This window comes from Enhydra lutris, unplaced genomic scaffold (genome assembly GCF_002288905.1).
Source record: "Enhydra lutris kenyoni isolate GAN:26980312 unplaced genomic scaffold, ASM228890v2 scaffoldscaffold34, whole genome shotgun sequence".
NCBI lineage: Eukaryota > Metazoa > Chordata > Mammalia > Carnivora > Mustelidae > Enhydra > Enhydra lutris.
The window spans coordinates 19,866,331-19,881,893 of record NW_019154118.1 but is presented as its reverse complement, the minus strand read 5'-3'; the positions used below and the strand labels follow the sequence as shown (position 1 = coordinate 19,881,893).

The 15,563-nt window shown below is 45.4% G+C and overlaps 1 protein-coding gene across 1 annotated transcript in view; it reads right to left on the bottom strand.

Annotated features, from left to right (window-relative positions):
- LOC111153880 (ubiquitin specific peptidase 28) overlaps positions 1–15,563 on the bottom strand; it is a 59,177-nt gene that overhangs the window by 2,245 nt on the left and 41,369 nt on the right. Inside the window, exons 13-25 of the mRNA XM_022513158.1 lie at positions 13,582–13,761; positions 12,230–12,447; positions 11,002–11,072; positions 9,278–9,506; positions 6,661–6,855; positions 5,913–6,052; positions 5,562–5,747; positions 4,465–4,560; positions 3,589–3,767; positions 3,406–3,484; positions 2,524–2,603; positions 1,877–2,000; positions 13–208 (exon numbers count right to left, since the gene is read on the bottom strand). Coding sequence (XP_022368866.1) covers positions 13–208; positions 1,877–2,000; positions 2,524–2,603; positions 3,406–3,484; positions 3,589–3,767; positions 4,465–4,560; positions 5,562–5,747; positions 5,913–6,052; positions 6,661–6,855; positions 9,278–9,506; positions 11,002–11,072; positions 12,230–12,447; positions 13,582–13,761 — 1,973 coding nt within the window. The remainder of the gene's footprint in view (positions 1–12; positions 209–1,876; positions 2,001–2,523; positions 2,604–3,405; positions 3,485–3,588; positions 3,768–4,464; positions 4,561–5,561; positions 5,748–5,912; positions 6,053–6,660; positions 6,856–9,277; positions 9,507–11,001; positions 11,073–12,229; positions 12,448–13,581; positions 13,762–15,563) is intronic.

Genomic DNA, 15,563 nt, shown 5'->3' with positions numbered 1-15,563 from the left:
ACCGCAACCTACCAGCGATGTCTTGCCCGAGGTAAGAGCACCAGTGGTTTCTCATGACCTCGATGGCATGTAGGTCATCCTTGGAGATGTCGTTATTAATGATAAGGTGAATGCAGGGAATGATCAATTCATTCATCACATTAATGCCCTCCGTTACGGAATGGTCGTCGTTTGTTTCAAAGAGAGAAGCTGCTTTGGCATTCAGCTCCTACAGGGAAAAAGCAGAGTGGGGGGGGAAAACATTCTGAAAAAGATAAATACCTATTTTAGAAGAGCCTAAACAAGTGGTTCCCAAACTCTACTGCATACTGCATGGGAATCTCCACAGACTACGGACGCCCCACCCCAGACATGCTGATTTGACTGGCGGGCAGGTGACCAGGACACTGGGATTTTTTAAAAAGCTCCCGAGGTGATTCTAATGCAGCAAAGTTCGTGACCCACTTACCCAAACTTCCAAGTCAAGGTCTCGCCTACCACTTGCTTCTACTATAAGGCTTTATTCTATGGCTGCCAATCTCCACTGAGCTCGGAATCACCTGCAGAGCACCCGCTGGTGCCCAGGCCCCTCCCCAGCCTCTGGTCTGACAGTCTGGGGAGCGGTCGCCACAGAGAGCTCGCCGAGGGACTCACACGCACACTGGGGGTTGCGAGCCGGTGATGGGAAGAACCTCAATCACTATTACCACTGACAGTGGAAGATGAGCAGGACATTCCAGACATAATCTGTACTTGGGGATTTAAAGCATAATAAAGTTCAGATCCATCAAATCTACCAGGCCCTCTTTCCAGCTTCAAAATGTCCTGTCACGCCCTAGAACTGATAAAGAAATCAACACACACGTCAGAAAAGGAAGCTCTTGAGATGAATGTATGTCATGACTTAACCTCCTCCATTTGGTAGTAGCAAGGCAGGGGCAGAAATGCTGGCTGCACTCTTCCCAGAACGGGCAATCCTGCCGGGTGGCAGGGAGGCCCAGGGCGGCTCACAGGCTGAGGGCCAGCCAGCGCTCTGTAGTTCTCCAAAGGACCAGCACCTGTAGAACCCATCCGCTAGCCTGAGGGAATACGGGTCTGCCGTTCCCCATGACCGCCCAATGCAAGTGAGGCCAGGCCAGACCTCCGGTGCTGTGCGACAGCGATAGTAACAGAACAGCAGAGCTAGTTCTTAGGGTTTATACCATTTAAAAAAACAATGAAGTATCTCAGGAGCTGCTCAAATTCTCATCTAGTAGCTTAGCAGGAAACACTGCACAGAACACAGAAAAAACACTGCGTTCCTTCAACACATATCCGTTGCACGCTTACGATGTGCCAGGTACAGAGAAAACAGCCCAAGAACAGGGTCTGTGCTCAAGGAGCTCACGATGCGGTAGAGCAGCGATGTGATGATACACACTGTACTGCAGGTGTCCGAAAAGGGCCCAGGAAAAGGAAAACACAAACTGATTCTCACCCTAACTTCAACCCGGGGTCGAAGAAGACTGATATTCATTTAAGTAACTTAAAATCATCTGTTTCAATGTACGACTACTCCGAAGAGTTGAGAAAAATCTGAAAGCTATTGAAGATTATTCTGTTTTTTAAGCTGTATTTCTTTGTGGCTTCAAGGAACAGAGATGAAGACAATAAACTAATACAAATCATGGGGCGCCTGGGTGGCTCAGTGGGTTGAGCCTCTGCCTTCAGCTCAGGTCATGATCTCAGGGTCCTGGGATCGAGCCCCGCATCAGGCTCTCTGCTCAGCTGGGGGCCTGCTTCCCCATCTCCCTCTGCCTGCTGCTTTGCCTGCTTGTGATCTCTCTCTCTCTGTGAGGTAAAGAAACAAAATCTTTAAAAAAAAAAAAAATTGTCAGGTTCTACCGACAGTACATACCAGAAGGCATTTTCTTCGGTATAAAGCAATGACCGACTCCTTCACCCCGCGGCGAGGCCCCTTCATCAGGAGAGCGGCGTTGCTCTGGTACGCATAGACCAGGTAGGAGAGCGCCTCTTGGTACCTGAGAAAACAGCAGATCAATCGAGGGCTTTGACCTCTCTGTTCCCCCAAGGGCAAATATTTACAAGGTGGCAGTTAATGGAAGGCCCCAAGGACAGAGGCAGCGCGGTGCGCTGGGAAAAGCCTGAGAGCCAAAGATGGCGGCCACTCTCCGCTCTTCTGCAAACTGGTCAAGAAACCCAAAGTGCTTCATGAAACTTCCTTCACTTCCGTTTTCCTCAACTCTAAAGAAGGGGACTGCATGTTTACTGAGGTCCATCGTGACTCTAAAATTCATTTTCTGGGTTCATCTTCATTTATCAAAAGGAAAATCTGGCCATTACATATCTTTACCACCATATCCATCACTACGTGAAGGATGAAAAACTACGTGTGATGCTTAGTGAAACAGTGGGAAAAGGAGAGGTGCCCTAGTGCATGAGGCAAGGGAGGGGAGGCACGGCTACGGTTCTCAGTACTCCTGGCTGGGGATCCGTTAACAGCGCCCTGACCAATAATCCCAAAGACGTAAAAGGCCCACATACTTTCCTTTTTGGTAGAGTTCCAGGCCTGTGAGGAGATACACAGACACCTTTCGAAACAAACTATAATCTTCATGCCACTTCTGAAAAGGAATGAATGCCATTAGCAATTATGGTCACCATAAACTATTCCCTCACTTGCCACTGTGGTCAGTGTTACGTGCCATACAAATGCTTCTCGAACACGAAAACCACAAACACGAAAACTTTTCGATAATGATGTATTGACCATTTACGATGTAAGCCCATTGCTGACCTTCATTTTCAGGGACCTGTTACTTCCTCTGAGCAACAGAAATGTTTACTTCAAGTGAGCTTTAGAATGTATCATCTTAATTTCCAGTAACCCCGTCAAAGTCCTGCAGCTCTGGTCTGAACAGATGCCTGTCACGGTTTCACAAGAACACGTGCGTGCAGGGAACTCAGAAGGACAAGGCTGTTCCAATCGCTTAGCACAGCCCTCAGCTCGGCAGGTGCTGGGGTACCCCAAGGTGTCACAGAGCACTGTGTTACTTGTAACACAAGGTTTTTTGGGGAAATTTGTATTTTTCCATGCATTTTAATGCACAGAAATTTCACTTCAAATATAGAATTATTCAGAAGATATTATTTTAAAACAAACCAAAACCACAAATCAAGAATTTGATTTCCTAGATCCAAGGCTAACGTAGGTATTAAAAGGAAATAAAGGGTTAATTTATTCTAATGGAAGAATGGAACAAAGAAACTGGTTATTCTGAGGGTCAGAAAACATCATTTACCTCTTCTTACCCAGTTGTTTTTTGGGGGGTTGTGGGGGCAAGGCATTCTGTGATGACGTGAAATTGTTAGTCTGGCCTCAAGAATTCATGTTTTTGTTTTGCAGACTTAAAGAAAAGACTTCACCTTGTACTCTTCCATATTCATGTCGCCGGGACCGATGTCCTTCAGTTTAGCTTGCGCCACCTTCATGATGCTGATGGATCTGTGTGGCACAAGGGTCAGAGGCCGTGAGCAGGGCAGGGCACCGCCTCCCCGTCAGAGCCGGTCACTGGGCCCGACCCAGAAGCGGCGGGTGATGCGTCTCACCTTTCATCGTAGCTAAGATTCTTATCTGCAAACTGTTCCAGGAGGGTCCGTTCTACTACTCTTTTGGGCGCTTCATTTTGGAAAAAGTAGACCAGCACGTGCTGGAGCCGAGGGTCACTGTGAGCAGTGGGCGTCTCTTTGGCAAGCTGGTAGAGCCTGGAGTATTCTTCGTGGAATGCCTGGGAGGGACAAGACTGGTGATCAGAATAGGGCGTGCTCAGGGCTTCTGCTCATAGAACCAGATGCCTGTGCACTACAGAGGTCCTCATAACTCCAAGGAGACTTCCCAGAAACTCATATTGGGGAATCACAGAGGCAACCATGGAATCCGTAAGCTATTTACATTCCATGAGGGACAGAACTCCTGTGGTGCCAACGATGTACTACACTTGGGAGAAATTCGTTTTTCTCATAAGGCTCTAAGAAAAACAAATATTTAGTTTTAATTAGTATCCTTGAGTCCTGAGGACTGGAATTTTTAAAATGCACATAAATGCAATTTATTCAAGTACCTTAAATTTTATTGAGGTGCCTTAAAAAAGCATGGCCGACTTTCTTGTATTATGGTTCCCAAACCATAAAGACAATGTCTCCTTCCCAGTTTTATTCATAGATATTTCCTAAGGACAACGGCAAGCTCTCTAGGCAGGGCCTAACTCAGTTCAGCACAATTCGCCGACGCTGCGTTAGTGCCAAGGGGAGGCGCCATCGGTACCATGAGAGGGCCTGTACCTCAGTTAGCAGGCAACAGAGTTTTAGGTGTTACTTTAAGGGACAACATTCTTCATCTCATTTTTTTTCTTACCATCTAATAAAATTAAGTCCCTGTTACTATGATACCTGTGGTATAAGGATTAGATTTTTAAAAAGAGATACCTTAATAAGCCCTGCTTCAGACCCATCTCGGTCAAAGGTCTGACGGGCTTTAGCTATGGCCAGGATGACCCCTTGCATGGCGGGGCTCAGCATCACCTACCACAGGAAGGCACAAAACACAGACAGAAAAAGGAGAGAAAAAAAGTTCAAGAGAAGACTGAATGGAAGAAAGGCAAGCAGGCTGCTAAAGGGAAGAGAAGCTGCGAGCCCGGGACCAGCACCTGCCGCCAGCCCAGACTCACATACCTGTGCCCACACACCCTCACGGCCCTGTCCCTGTGCACCACGGCCAGACCCTGCCCAGGAAGAGCTATTCCAAAAACGCTAACGTAAGCAGATAAATAAAGAGGGACATCGGAGAATTTTTACAAATGGCACTGCTAAAGAATCAAGTTAAATGATTGCTCCCAGGGAAGTGTCCCCCGTGAGAAAGCCAACAAGGTTCTGTAATTTGGCTGCCTAGCTAAAATGATCGGTACTTTTAAAACAGTCTGGAAATTAGGTGGTATACAAATACGACTTCATAAAGTCAAAACCTTTCAATGATCTGGAGAAAAAAAAAATCCCACAGGAAGAAACAGAACCCTGAGGGACAGGATTCACGACTGTCATGCACAGCGCCAGCGTAAAGGGGACCAACCATAAGTAACTTGGGATCCCACAGCTTCTTCTGAAAGTTTTAGGATTAAAAACAACTTCAATTTTCATTTGTTTGGCCTACTAGACACCTGGAAATTTTAGATTTGAAGGAAAAACAATGGAATAATATTACCAAAGACAGAGGTTCCTAATTTAAAAGGCATTTTTTTCCCCTCATAATGCCAAGAAAGGAACCAAGTGCTACGTTTCTGAGCCACCTAGACCCTGCGGCGCCTCCATCAGTATACGCCTGGGCAGACAGATACCAAGGGCAGCATGCGCTGGGAACCAGGCGAGCTTCTATGAGACGTAGCTGAGGTCAAAACCAGGCGGGCCCTCCTGTTCTTTATTTGTTCCCATATTAACTATTGCCAGACACCTTGGCCAAGCATATGGGGTCAGGTGGGAGGGAAAGAGAAGGCTGGAGAGACAGCGGAGTCCTGCACTCGTCTCTGTACCTCCTCATCATATCCATCTGCATCAGCTCTAACCAGAATCCTCCCCACACTGGGGATCTCGACTTCAGACGCCTCAGAACTAGGCGGGGCGGCAGACTCTGTGTCCTTCGCCTTTGGGGGCTGCTCTGACTGCTCTGCAAGGGCTGTTTCCGGGGGCATGGGCTTCTTGGGTTCAGCTTCCTTAAGCTGTGGCAGCAGAATGGAGAGAGAGAGTAAGAAAAAACAGGAGAAAGAAAGAGCGACCGGTTAAATGCAGCCAAGACACAGAGTAACGGAAACGTGAGAGACCGGGGGTCTCTGCTGCGAGCCCACCCCTCCCGCCCACCCGCATGGGGGCGGCCCGCCTGTCACCTCATTCAGCGCTGCCTCGACGCCGCTCCTCTCATAGGCCTGCGCGGTGTTGGCGATGGCCTGCGCCGTCTGCTCCTTGACAATCACCGCGTGCTCCGACGCCAAGCAGCGGGCTCCGTGCGAGGAGGCTGCCGCAGGCTCTGATAAGGAATGGGACAGAGGGGTTAGCGTCTGATGATAAACAACGTCTAGAACACTGCGAAAGGCAAGCGAGACGGACACAAAGCTTCATCTACAGCCCTTCTAAAGAACTTTCAAAACAGAATCCAGTGCAGACGTTCTCCAGAAACAAGTGACTCGAAGACACGTCCACTTTATCAAGGATGCAGTGATGGTTCTGGAAAGTTTAATGGGCTCCTGACTGTCCTATTGCTTTAGATCAGTGAAGCCTTCCCACAAACGGCCTTTGTTAGGAAGATTGTCTTCGGAGAAGAGTTTTCACAGAGTCTACTTATTCATCCTATCATAGCTTCTCCTACAGCCTGGGAAACCGTGAAAACTAACCGAGGGAGAGTATAGGGAGCTCGTTTTGCTGATACACGTCTGCTCATCAGAAAGGACATCCTAAAGCCATAAGTTCCTCTGCAGGTCGTGCAACACCAGCTACGCCTGAACTAGACATCGTGCAGACTGTGGCAGCCCCTCCCTGGGCTAAAGCCCCAGAGCTGGCCTCAGGAAGGGCAGGGTGGAAGCTACCAAGACCACAGGCTCGCAGAGACCCCCCGCCCCCCACCTCCAACCTCTGCACCTGGGGATGGAGAGAAATCCTGTGATGCTGAGCTGCTGGAGGATTCCATTTGAGGGATTTTGCAAGACTGCTCTTCTTCCCACTCCTCGACTTCCTGCTCAAACCTCCAGTTATCCTCCTGGATGTAATGCTTCAGTTCAACAGACAGCGCATCCACTTCTCCTAACATCTGATCTGATTCACTCGGGGCTGCCTCTGAGACAAGAACAAAGACAGAGTTGAAAGGCAGCGCCATCCAGCAAAAGGTCACAAGGAATCAGAAGGTCCTCCCTAGAAAGAAGGAAGTAAGACGCTTTGTCCTTTTTCTTACTCTATGTGAAAAATACGCACATACATAATCCGTCAGAAGCAGGGACGACATAAAGCCGACAGTCACACCACAGCAGTAACAGTGCTTGGCAGATTAGCAAGTAGGAATACCTACTGAAGGAATGAATCAATCAATCAACGATTGATTAATAGAAAGCAGGGATTTGGAATAGAGGCCAAACACTGGCAAGATGGCAAGAACGGACCGAACATTTGGAAATACAAAAAATCATTAGATCCAATGGAAATTTCAAGCTGAGTAGTTCTATCAATGTAACCACTACAACTATTACTGATAAGAATGTCCATCCCCAGATGGTTAGAGATGAATTCCAAGACATTTATACTGCCTCAAGTTCCCCACAAGTGAGTGCTACCAGAAAGCAATGTGATACAACAGTTAGATGGTAAATAATTCCTGGTGGATAATTAAAGGCCTGGATGAAAAATGGCAAGAATATCACGGACATGTGGAATCTCATTTTTTTTTAAGATTTTATTTTTGTTCTCTGTACACCAAACGTGGGGCTTGAACTCACGACCCCGAGATCAAGAGTCGCATGCTCTCCCGACTGACCCAGGCAGGCGCCCCTAAATTTTAATTCTAAGCCTATGACCAAATCAAGACAAGAAGTCTACAGTAGAAAAAGCCATCCATTTCCTGGGAGCCTATAATTAGTCTTCCCATTAAGCAAATGACAGTTTCCATTTATCTGTTTCTATAGTGCAAAAATGAAGCGTATGTGTAGGAGCAAGGCTCCTATCGACTACCAACAATAGTCTGGTCATTTGTACAACTCCCACAGGCAGCTGTCCCTGCTCTGGGGCTGCAAAGATGCAATTAGGAGGCTCAGTTACTGCTAAGTGGTCATTCTGTCTATCCCGTCCCCCAGCCACACCAGCAGATCAGAAACACAATGCACTGCCTGGACCAAATACCGTCTGTGTTTCCTTACTTATTCAGCCCAGGACAGTTTGAATAGGATAAGAAAAAGCCTTCCAGGATCTTAGATGTGAAATGCTGGTCACCAGACCTTTCCCAGAACACATGAAAGGAAGAGAGAATAAGGTAAATGGATGACAACATAGAATTTGGAGTCAGAACCGGCTCTGGATCTTGGGTTTGCCATTTATTCCCTGGCTGTAGGACTCTGGACGCGTGGAACACCTCAGCCAGCACACAGTAGGTAATAAAAATTCCCATCCTGTCTTTTAGGGTTGTAAGTTATTAGAGAAATAAAGTTTGAAAACCTGTAGTAAGGAGGAAAAGTTCCAACATAAATGGTAATGATAATTGCTCTCAGAATTAGTAGTATTATGAGAAGGATGAAATTGTTCAGGCAAAGCCACTCGTAAAATTTAGCTATTCTCAAAGAGTGCAAAAACCTGTGCACAAGGATATCACTAAAAAAGAAAAAAAAAAAAAAACAAAAAAAAACTCGTGCCAACATAAAAGTCTATCAATGGGAAGCTGGCTTAATAAATTACATGCATATTCCGTGCGATGGAATTACGATGCAGCTGTTAAAAAGGAGCCAGTTCTATTTATAAAAATATAGAGATCACTAATACGCATGAAAAAGATGTAGGATAGCAGAGTAAAATATCCCATTTGGGGGGAAAAATGGGGCAAGGACACATATCAGTAAATAAAATCTAGCATCTGCCCAGAACATTTCCTGAATACTACCTAAGAGACCGAAGAATGAACACATGCCAAGCTCCAACATGGGGAAGCAGGAACGCAAACTTATTTTTTAAAATTCTCTTTTATACTGTATTTTAAAAATGCATTATTATTTTATAGTAAATTCTAGTTTAAATTTTTTTAAAAGATTTTATTTATTTATTTGACAGAGAGAGAGATAGATCACAAGTAGGCAGAGAGGCAGGCAGAGAGAGAAGGGGAAGCAGGCTCCCCGCCGAGCAGAGAGCCCGATGCGGGGCTTGATCCCAGGACCCTGAGATCATGACCTGAGCCGAAGGCAGAGGCTCAACCCACTGAGCCACCCAGATGCCCCATAGTTTAAATTTTTTCTTAAAAACTGTAAGAGCGGGCGCCTGGGTGGCTCAGTGGGTTAAGCCACTGCCTTCGGCTCAGGTCATGATCTCAGGGTCCTGGGATCGAGTCCCGCATCGGGCTCTCTGCTTGGCGGGGAGCCGCTTCTTCCTCTCTCTCTCTGCCTGCCTCTCTACTTGTGATCTCTCTCTGTCAAATAAATAAATAAAATCTAAAAAAACAAAAACAAAAACAAAACTATAAGAGCATTCCCTTCTGTGAGGAGGGCTTCTACCAGGCTATTTTTACCTGCACTGAAGTGGGGTAGCTGGTCGTTTATGTACATGAGACAGTAGGCACTAACGTTCCTCAGGCCCCCGTAAGAATCTCTCTCAAGTTCTTCCCAGGAAGACTCAGTAACAGAGATGTCATTGTACTTGAGCCAGACTTGTCGGGGTTGATTATAGATATAGGCCCAGTAGTGTCCAGCGTTGGCTTGCCCTTCATGAACGAGAACGGCGTGCAGGCGATAAGGCACCTATGGGGCAGAAGACACAGTCCAGAGTCAGATGAAGCAAAGTAAAGGACAATTTAGGTCATTAAAATCCAAACTTACCATCAACCATCCGATAAGAAAACTGACTATACACGTGCTTGGTATGGGGTTAAGGGAAACATCCTGACGATTCAATGTGAACTAACAGAAACACAGTCTTGGAATCTACCAATTATGTTTCAATTCCTGACCTACTCGATGACTCTTTAATTTCCTAAGGTCACAGATCTAAAGTCAAAGGTAACGCAGACCAATTTATCCCCCCAAGTCCAAACTCAGTTTATCTAAAAGTAGAAATCAGCATCACCACTCAGGTTGGGAAACATGTACTGCACTCTCTTGGTCTATACTGAATTTCAAGCTGGCACATTGCATCACAAACCAGTCATATGCTCCCTACATTTCTTCTGCCCAATGACCCATCCACCTATCTGGGGCGAGGACCCTTTTAACTCCATACTTGTTGGTTTCAGCATTTGAAAAGCATTTGTTGGGGCACCTGGGTGGCTCAGTGGGTTAAGCCTCTGCCTTCAGCTCAGGTCATGATCCCAGAGTCCTGGGATCGAGCCCCGCATCGGGCTCTCTGCTCCGCAGGGAGCCTGCCTCCACCTCTCTCTCTGCCTACTTGTGTTCTCTGTCAAATAAATAAATAAAATCTTTAAAAAAAAAAAAAAAAGCATTTGTTTTTTTCAATATGGAGAAAACAGAGCAAAGCTTTAGGTGCCAAGTAGGTGCTGATGATAAGAAGGCAAATCGGCCAGATAATCAAGTTCAACCTGCATTCAATCAGTACGTTGACAGGTTTTTCTGGTGGGGACATTTCTGAAATGATATAGAAGAGCAGATGGAGAAAACCCAGGATTTACAGGGCACGTCCCTGCAGTGCCTCGTGAGACCTGGCAGTAGACAGGGCTCCCCACTACCTGCCGCGCACACGGAAGCCAGTGGGCACTTGTGCGGAGGATGGCGGCATCTTTTCCCCTCCATGCCCACGACAGTATGCCCAACAAAAATTATGTGGACAGTAAGAATTTCTACCTTAACCACATTCCCTTCTGGAGTTTTCAGGGAAACAAAGCCTAAAAAGCATGCTGCTAATAAGCAAAGCATCGCCGCGGATGACAAAACTTTGGCAAGGGTGGGTACCATCTCTGGTGGAGGTTTTCCCCACCGCACGACTTAAAGGACCACTTGATGAGAAATTCTTAACACTTGACAGCAAACCTTTCTACTGCATGAAAAAATAGCAGGTGGCAGAATCAAAACAAGTATGTCTTAAATTTTATTGTTAGTAGAAGAGACATCCTTGTTTCGGCCTAAAAATAAACAGAAAAATACCTATTTCTGTCCTAAGTTTATTCTTTTAACTCAGGGAGGTTCCCATTCAGTCTCAGAGAAAACTACCCACTTTTCTTTCCGGTCTGCGTCCGCACATGAGGACATGGCTTGACCACCTTCCCATCAATTAGCATCCTACCTGCCGAAGGAGAGGGTCACAGTACATCTGCTCCATAGTCTGGGTAGTGCTTGCAATACAGTTCTTTAAATCTGTTAAAAACACACACACACAAACTTCGTTAAAATGATGTCATTCCATGCCACATGGGGTGCTTCGGCCAAGCAAAGAGAACTGCTTCTCGGGGTTCTGACAATTTCAGCCTCACTTCATAACCACAAAGGACTGGAGGCCTTCCAGGCAGCTAGTGCTCTAGGTTACAAAGGCTTTTAGTTTAACCTAATTCCATTAAGGGTTTAAAAAAGTATCTCTTATAATTGGCACAAAAATCTCCCCCAAAAGAAACAGTCTCCATTTAGAAAAAAACCTTCATGGGTCATGTTGGGTGTAAAATGAATGTCCCTGAGATGGGACCTGAGAGGAGAAGGCAGAGCAAAAGGCAGGGCAAAATTTCTGTGATGAGAACGTGGGAGGAATCTGGATTTGATGATATGATTTAATTTGACTGATGGGATTTGACTGATCTGATTATTTTATTTATTTATTTAGCTCCCTAGATAAAAGAAAGGAAGGGAAGGAGGGAGAGTCTGAGCAACAGGACAATGAGGCCAAAAGACCTTTAAAAATAGAAGGCTGAGGGGTGCCTGGGTGGCTCAGAGGGTTAAGCCTCTGCCTTGGGCTCAGGTCATGATCTTAGGGTCCTGGGATCGAGCCCCACATCGGGCTCTCTGCTCAGCAGGGAGCCTGCTTCCTCCTCTCTCTCTGCCCACCTCTCTGCCTACTTGTGGTCTCTGTCTGTCAAATAAATAAGCAAAATATTTAAAAATACAAAAAACAGAAGGCTGAATAATTCCATTTTACATCGTGTACATTGCTCGAACACTCTCTGCCTCATCAGCCTCCAATAAAACCTGCTTCATACAGACAAGATTCATAAACGTGGAAATCTACGAGAGCTAAATTTTAAGTCCAGGTCAACTAAAGCCAGAGTTCACATAAGCTACAGGAACAGAAATCAGAAGGTTTAGAAAAATCCCAGCTGAAGGTGATTGTGAGTGTCTAAGAGTCCTGAGAGTTCCCAGAAATTTTGAGGAGGGTTTCTAGGAGGGATCTTTCCACAGTTGTATGATGGGAGGAACTGAAAGTCCAGAAGCCTCCCAACTCCCAAGTCGTGCCTCTCCATTATCTATGCCTAACTTCTGGCGGAAAAGGAGTGAGTCATTGTCTAACAAGCTTTAAAAGAGCCAACCTTGTATATCTTGTTCAATCTCACTCCTCCACCTCTGAAGACAGGTCTTAACAAAGTTTATCTCCTCATCTGTGACGGTCCGAGGAGCTGGCTGGGCCGGCATTTCCATGGAAGACCGGGAAGATGCAAGTGGCTTATTCATTGCCTTAGACTTAGGCAGAGAATCTTCAGAAGAAAAGGTACCTTCAACATCCTGAGAAGAGCTTTCTTTACTTGAACTGAAGAAAGATAAAAATCGCATTCACATGATAATTTCCAAAATATGCCTTGGCCTCAGTGTACTTTGTAATGCTAATTGCTGTATGGAAAAGTACTGCTATAATGTAGTGCATATTTGCGCTGAGCCAAACCACGTGTTTATATGCATCATCTCATTTAACACTAGTTGCTTCTTAGGCAGATACTATTATCATGCCCAGTTCACTAGTTACAAACCTAAGGTTTAGGTAATTAAACAACTTACCCAAGCTCACCCAGCTAGTAAATTATGGGATTTAAACCCAGATCTGTCTGAGTCTATGATTTAGGCTCTTATCACTTCTAAGAAGGGATGTGAAGGAAGAGTTCAAAGAAGACAGGACGGGACTGGCAGAATCAAGGCATCACTACAGAGTCTCCGTGATCAGAAGACTGAATAAAATACACGGAAGCAACATACGTGAAGCACGGACTCTTTCCCAGTGGGTTCTAGTGATTTTATTAGCCAGGACACATACAGCCAATCTGATCTGAACTGGAAGAGAATCAGAGGGCTCATGTGACCTGGCTTCCTGGTTCCTTGCCAAGTAAGCCCCTCTTGGCTGTCCTCTTCAACATCTCGCCAGTTCCTGAACATGTTTTAATTGTCTACTCAGGAATAAATCTTTCCCTGAGGTTGACTTGGTAGAGCATCCTTCTCAGCAGGTGTGAGAACGGGGGGCAATCCCTGGGTGGCAGCCAGCTTATAGCTGGTTCAAATCAAGGGACGCTTGATCATTCAAGAAGCCTCTGAAATAATCCCACCCATCCTGTGGGCAAGACAAGTGAGTGCCCTGATGAGAATCAGGAAGACTCCCACCTCTGTGGGCGGTAAACGCTTTCCTTTAAGACCAAGAACTCATAGCCCTTGCCCTCTAATGGGGGGAATCTTTGGTCAGGTGGGAAGTTGGGGCACAGTTCAAATTACACAAAGACCCCAATGTGTACCATCTTTTTTTTTGCTGTTAAGATTTTATTTTTAAGTCATCTCCACACCCAACATGGGACTTGAATTCCCAACCCTGAGATCAAGAGTGGCATGCTCCCCCTAATAAGCCAGCCAGGTGCCCCCACCCCGCGCCAGGTGCACTACTTTAAACCTCTGCTCTCATTACCTTTCCTCGGACGCCAGGTCAGAAACCGGGCAGTGTGCTGACGAAAGCGGTAACATTGTGTGAGCATCGCTTTGAGACGCGGTGCCTTCCGAGGCCGGTTTTGTACTCGCAAATTCAATAACGTATTTCAGCATGTCAGGGAGCGGGAACCGAGCTGGGCCTGAGCCGTACTTCACGTACCTAGGAGGCAAAGACAATGGCGCTCTACTGGCCGAGTGTCTGGCACCCTGCGGCTCGCTTACAGACCCTCTGCTACTGCGTGGACCCCACGCACAGGCTTACTCCCGAAGGCTATGCAGTAGGCAATGCATCCAACAGTCCATAAGGCGAGAATTCTTTACAAAAGTAAAAACTGGCAAGTCCACAGGTTTACATCTGGCAGAAAACATTTCAAATGGGCGCCTAATTGAAGTCATGTCTGTTATGCTCTCTCTTGATAGCTTGTCACATCTAGGCTCTGGCCAGAAAAGTAAATTCTATTTCTTAAAGGAAAACAGATATATCAGCAGTAGGCAAATCTGAAAATCACGCTGGTATACAGGTACCCGAGGGTCTATTCTTTGCTACCCTTAAGACCCCTACTTGGAAATTAAGAACAATGAGAGAAAGCTGGAAATGAAAAGTAGGTGTTCATAAAGGATAGAGTTGAAAAAAACTGGCAAATCTTTCTTTTGTAAGGTCCTTATTAGTACCCTATTATTCATGCACTCATTCAACGGCCTAGCCCAGTCACAAATTACTGAAGATTTCTTTGGGATTAGTAAATAATACATATCTTCAATATATAATCAAAATAATTAAAAAATTATTTTAATACTATCCAATATTCTGTCATTACCAGAACATGTGAGACTCAGTAAAAATATGAACTTTAATGAACTCTGTAATTCACTAGAGGGGACAGCATTTAAATAATACTGGTTCACTGGCTGGGTCAGGTGAATCTTCTAATTATGGGGTTCCACTTACAAAGGGATAGGGAGGCACTTGAAAAGAAAGAAAAAAATACAGAACTAGGAAGAAAGAAAACTGTGTCTGTATCAAAAAGGACATTATGAAATGAGAATACCAGTGGAAATAAAGTACAATGCAGTTCAAGGTCAACCACATGTTAGAGGGTAGGGAGCAAAGAAAGACACTTCATCCTCACTAATTTGAAGGAGAGGTGGAATTAGCAGCTGGCTGTCGTGGAGAGCGGTGGCCTTCCCTGAAAAGGATGCCAAATACGTCAACTCAGAGGAAACTTAGAAAACCATACTGTTCCTTAGTTGTATTTTCTTGTCTTTACTTCAGCTACTATTGGCGCATCTAAGTAAACTGCCTACCTTTCAAGATCTAGTTTCTCCATGACGTCTTCCTCCACATCCTACCCACCCACCATCTCCCCCACCCCCGGTGAACTTCTACAGGACAGGCCCTGAACCTCAAGTCTATACCACAGACATGGCCTTCAGAAGCACACAGGTTTGTGGAAAGAACTAATTTACACACGACTGGCCTGGACCAAAGGAAACATTTCTTACTAGAAATGCTGTATAGACACAATAGGCCATAGGATCGCATGTCATCATTTACAACCAGCCCTTTAACACTTTCATATGATACTAGTAACAAAACTTCAGGAAAAAATGTTCCTCTAAAAAACTTGGCTTCAATTTTCTGACATAATCATTGTCCTGTTCTACTGAATTAATTCCTTTAGACACACTGCTTCATGCAAGGTTGCACCTGTATTCAGTTAGTAGAATCTGAACAAAAGTAGCTTTAAAAAAGATGTCTACACTATATGCAAGAAATCTCATTTTTCTATTATATCAAGGTATCCTAGAGAAGAAATGGTGAACCTTTGTTTCCTGATAAAAATAATGCATTTGCCTGGTACGAAAACTCAAATACGAAAGAGTGTAAAACAGATCATAAAAGTCACCCACTCCCATCTTGGTTCTACTACCTACTGGTATCCACTATCAGTTTCTGTATAT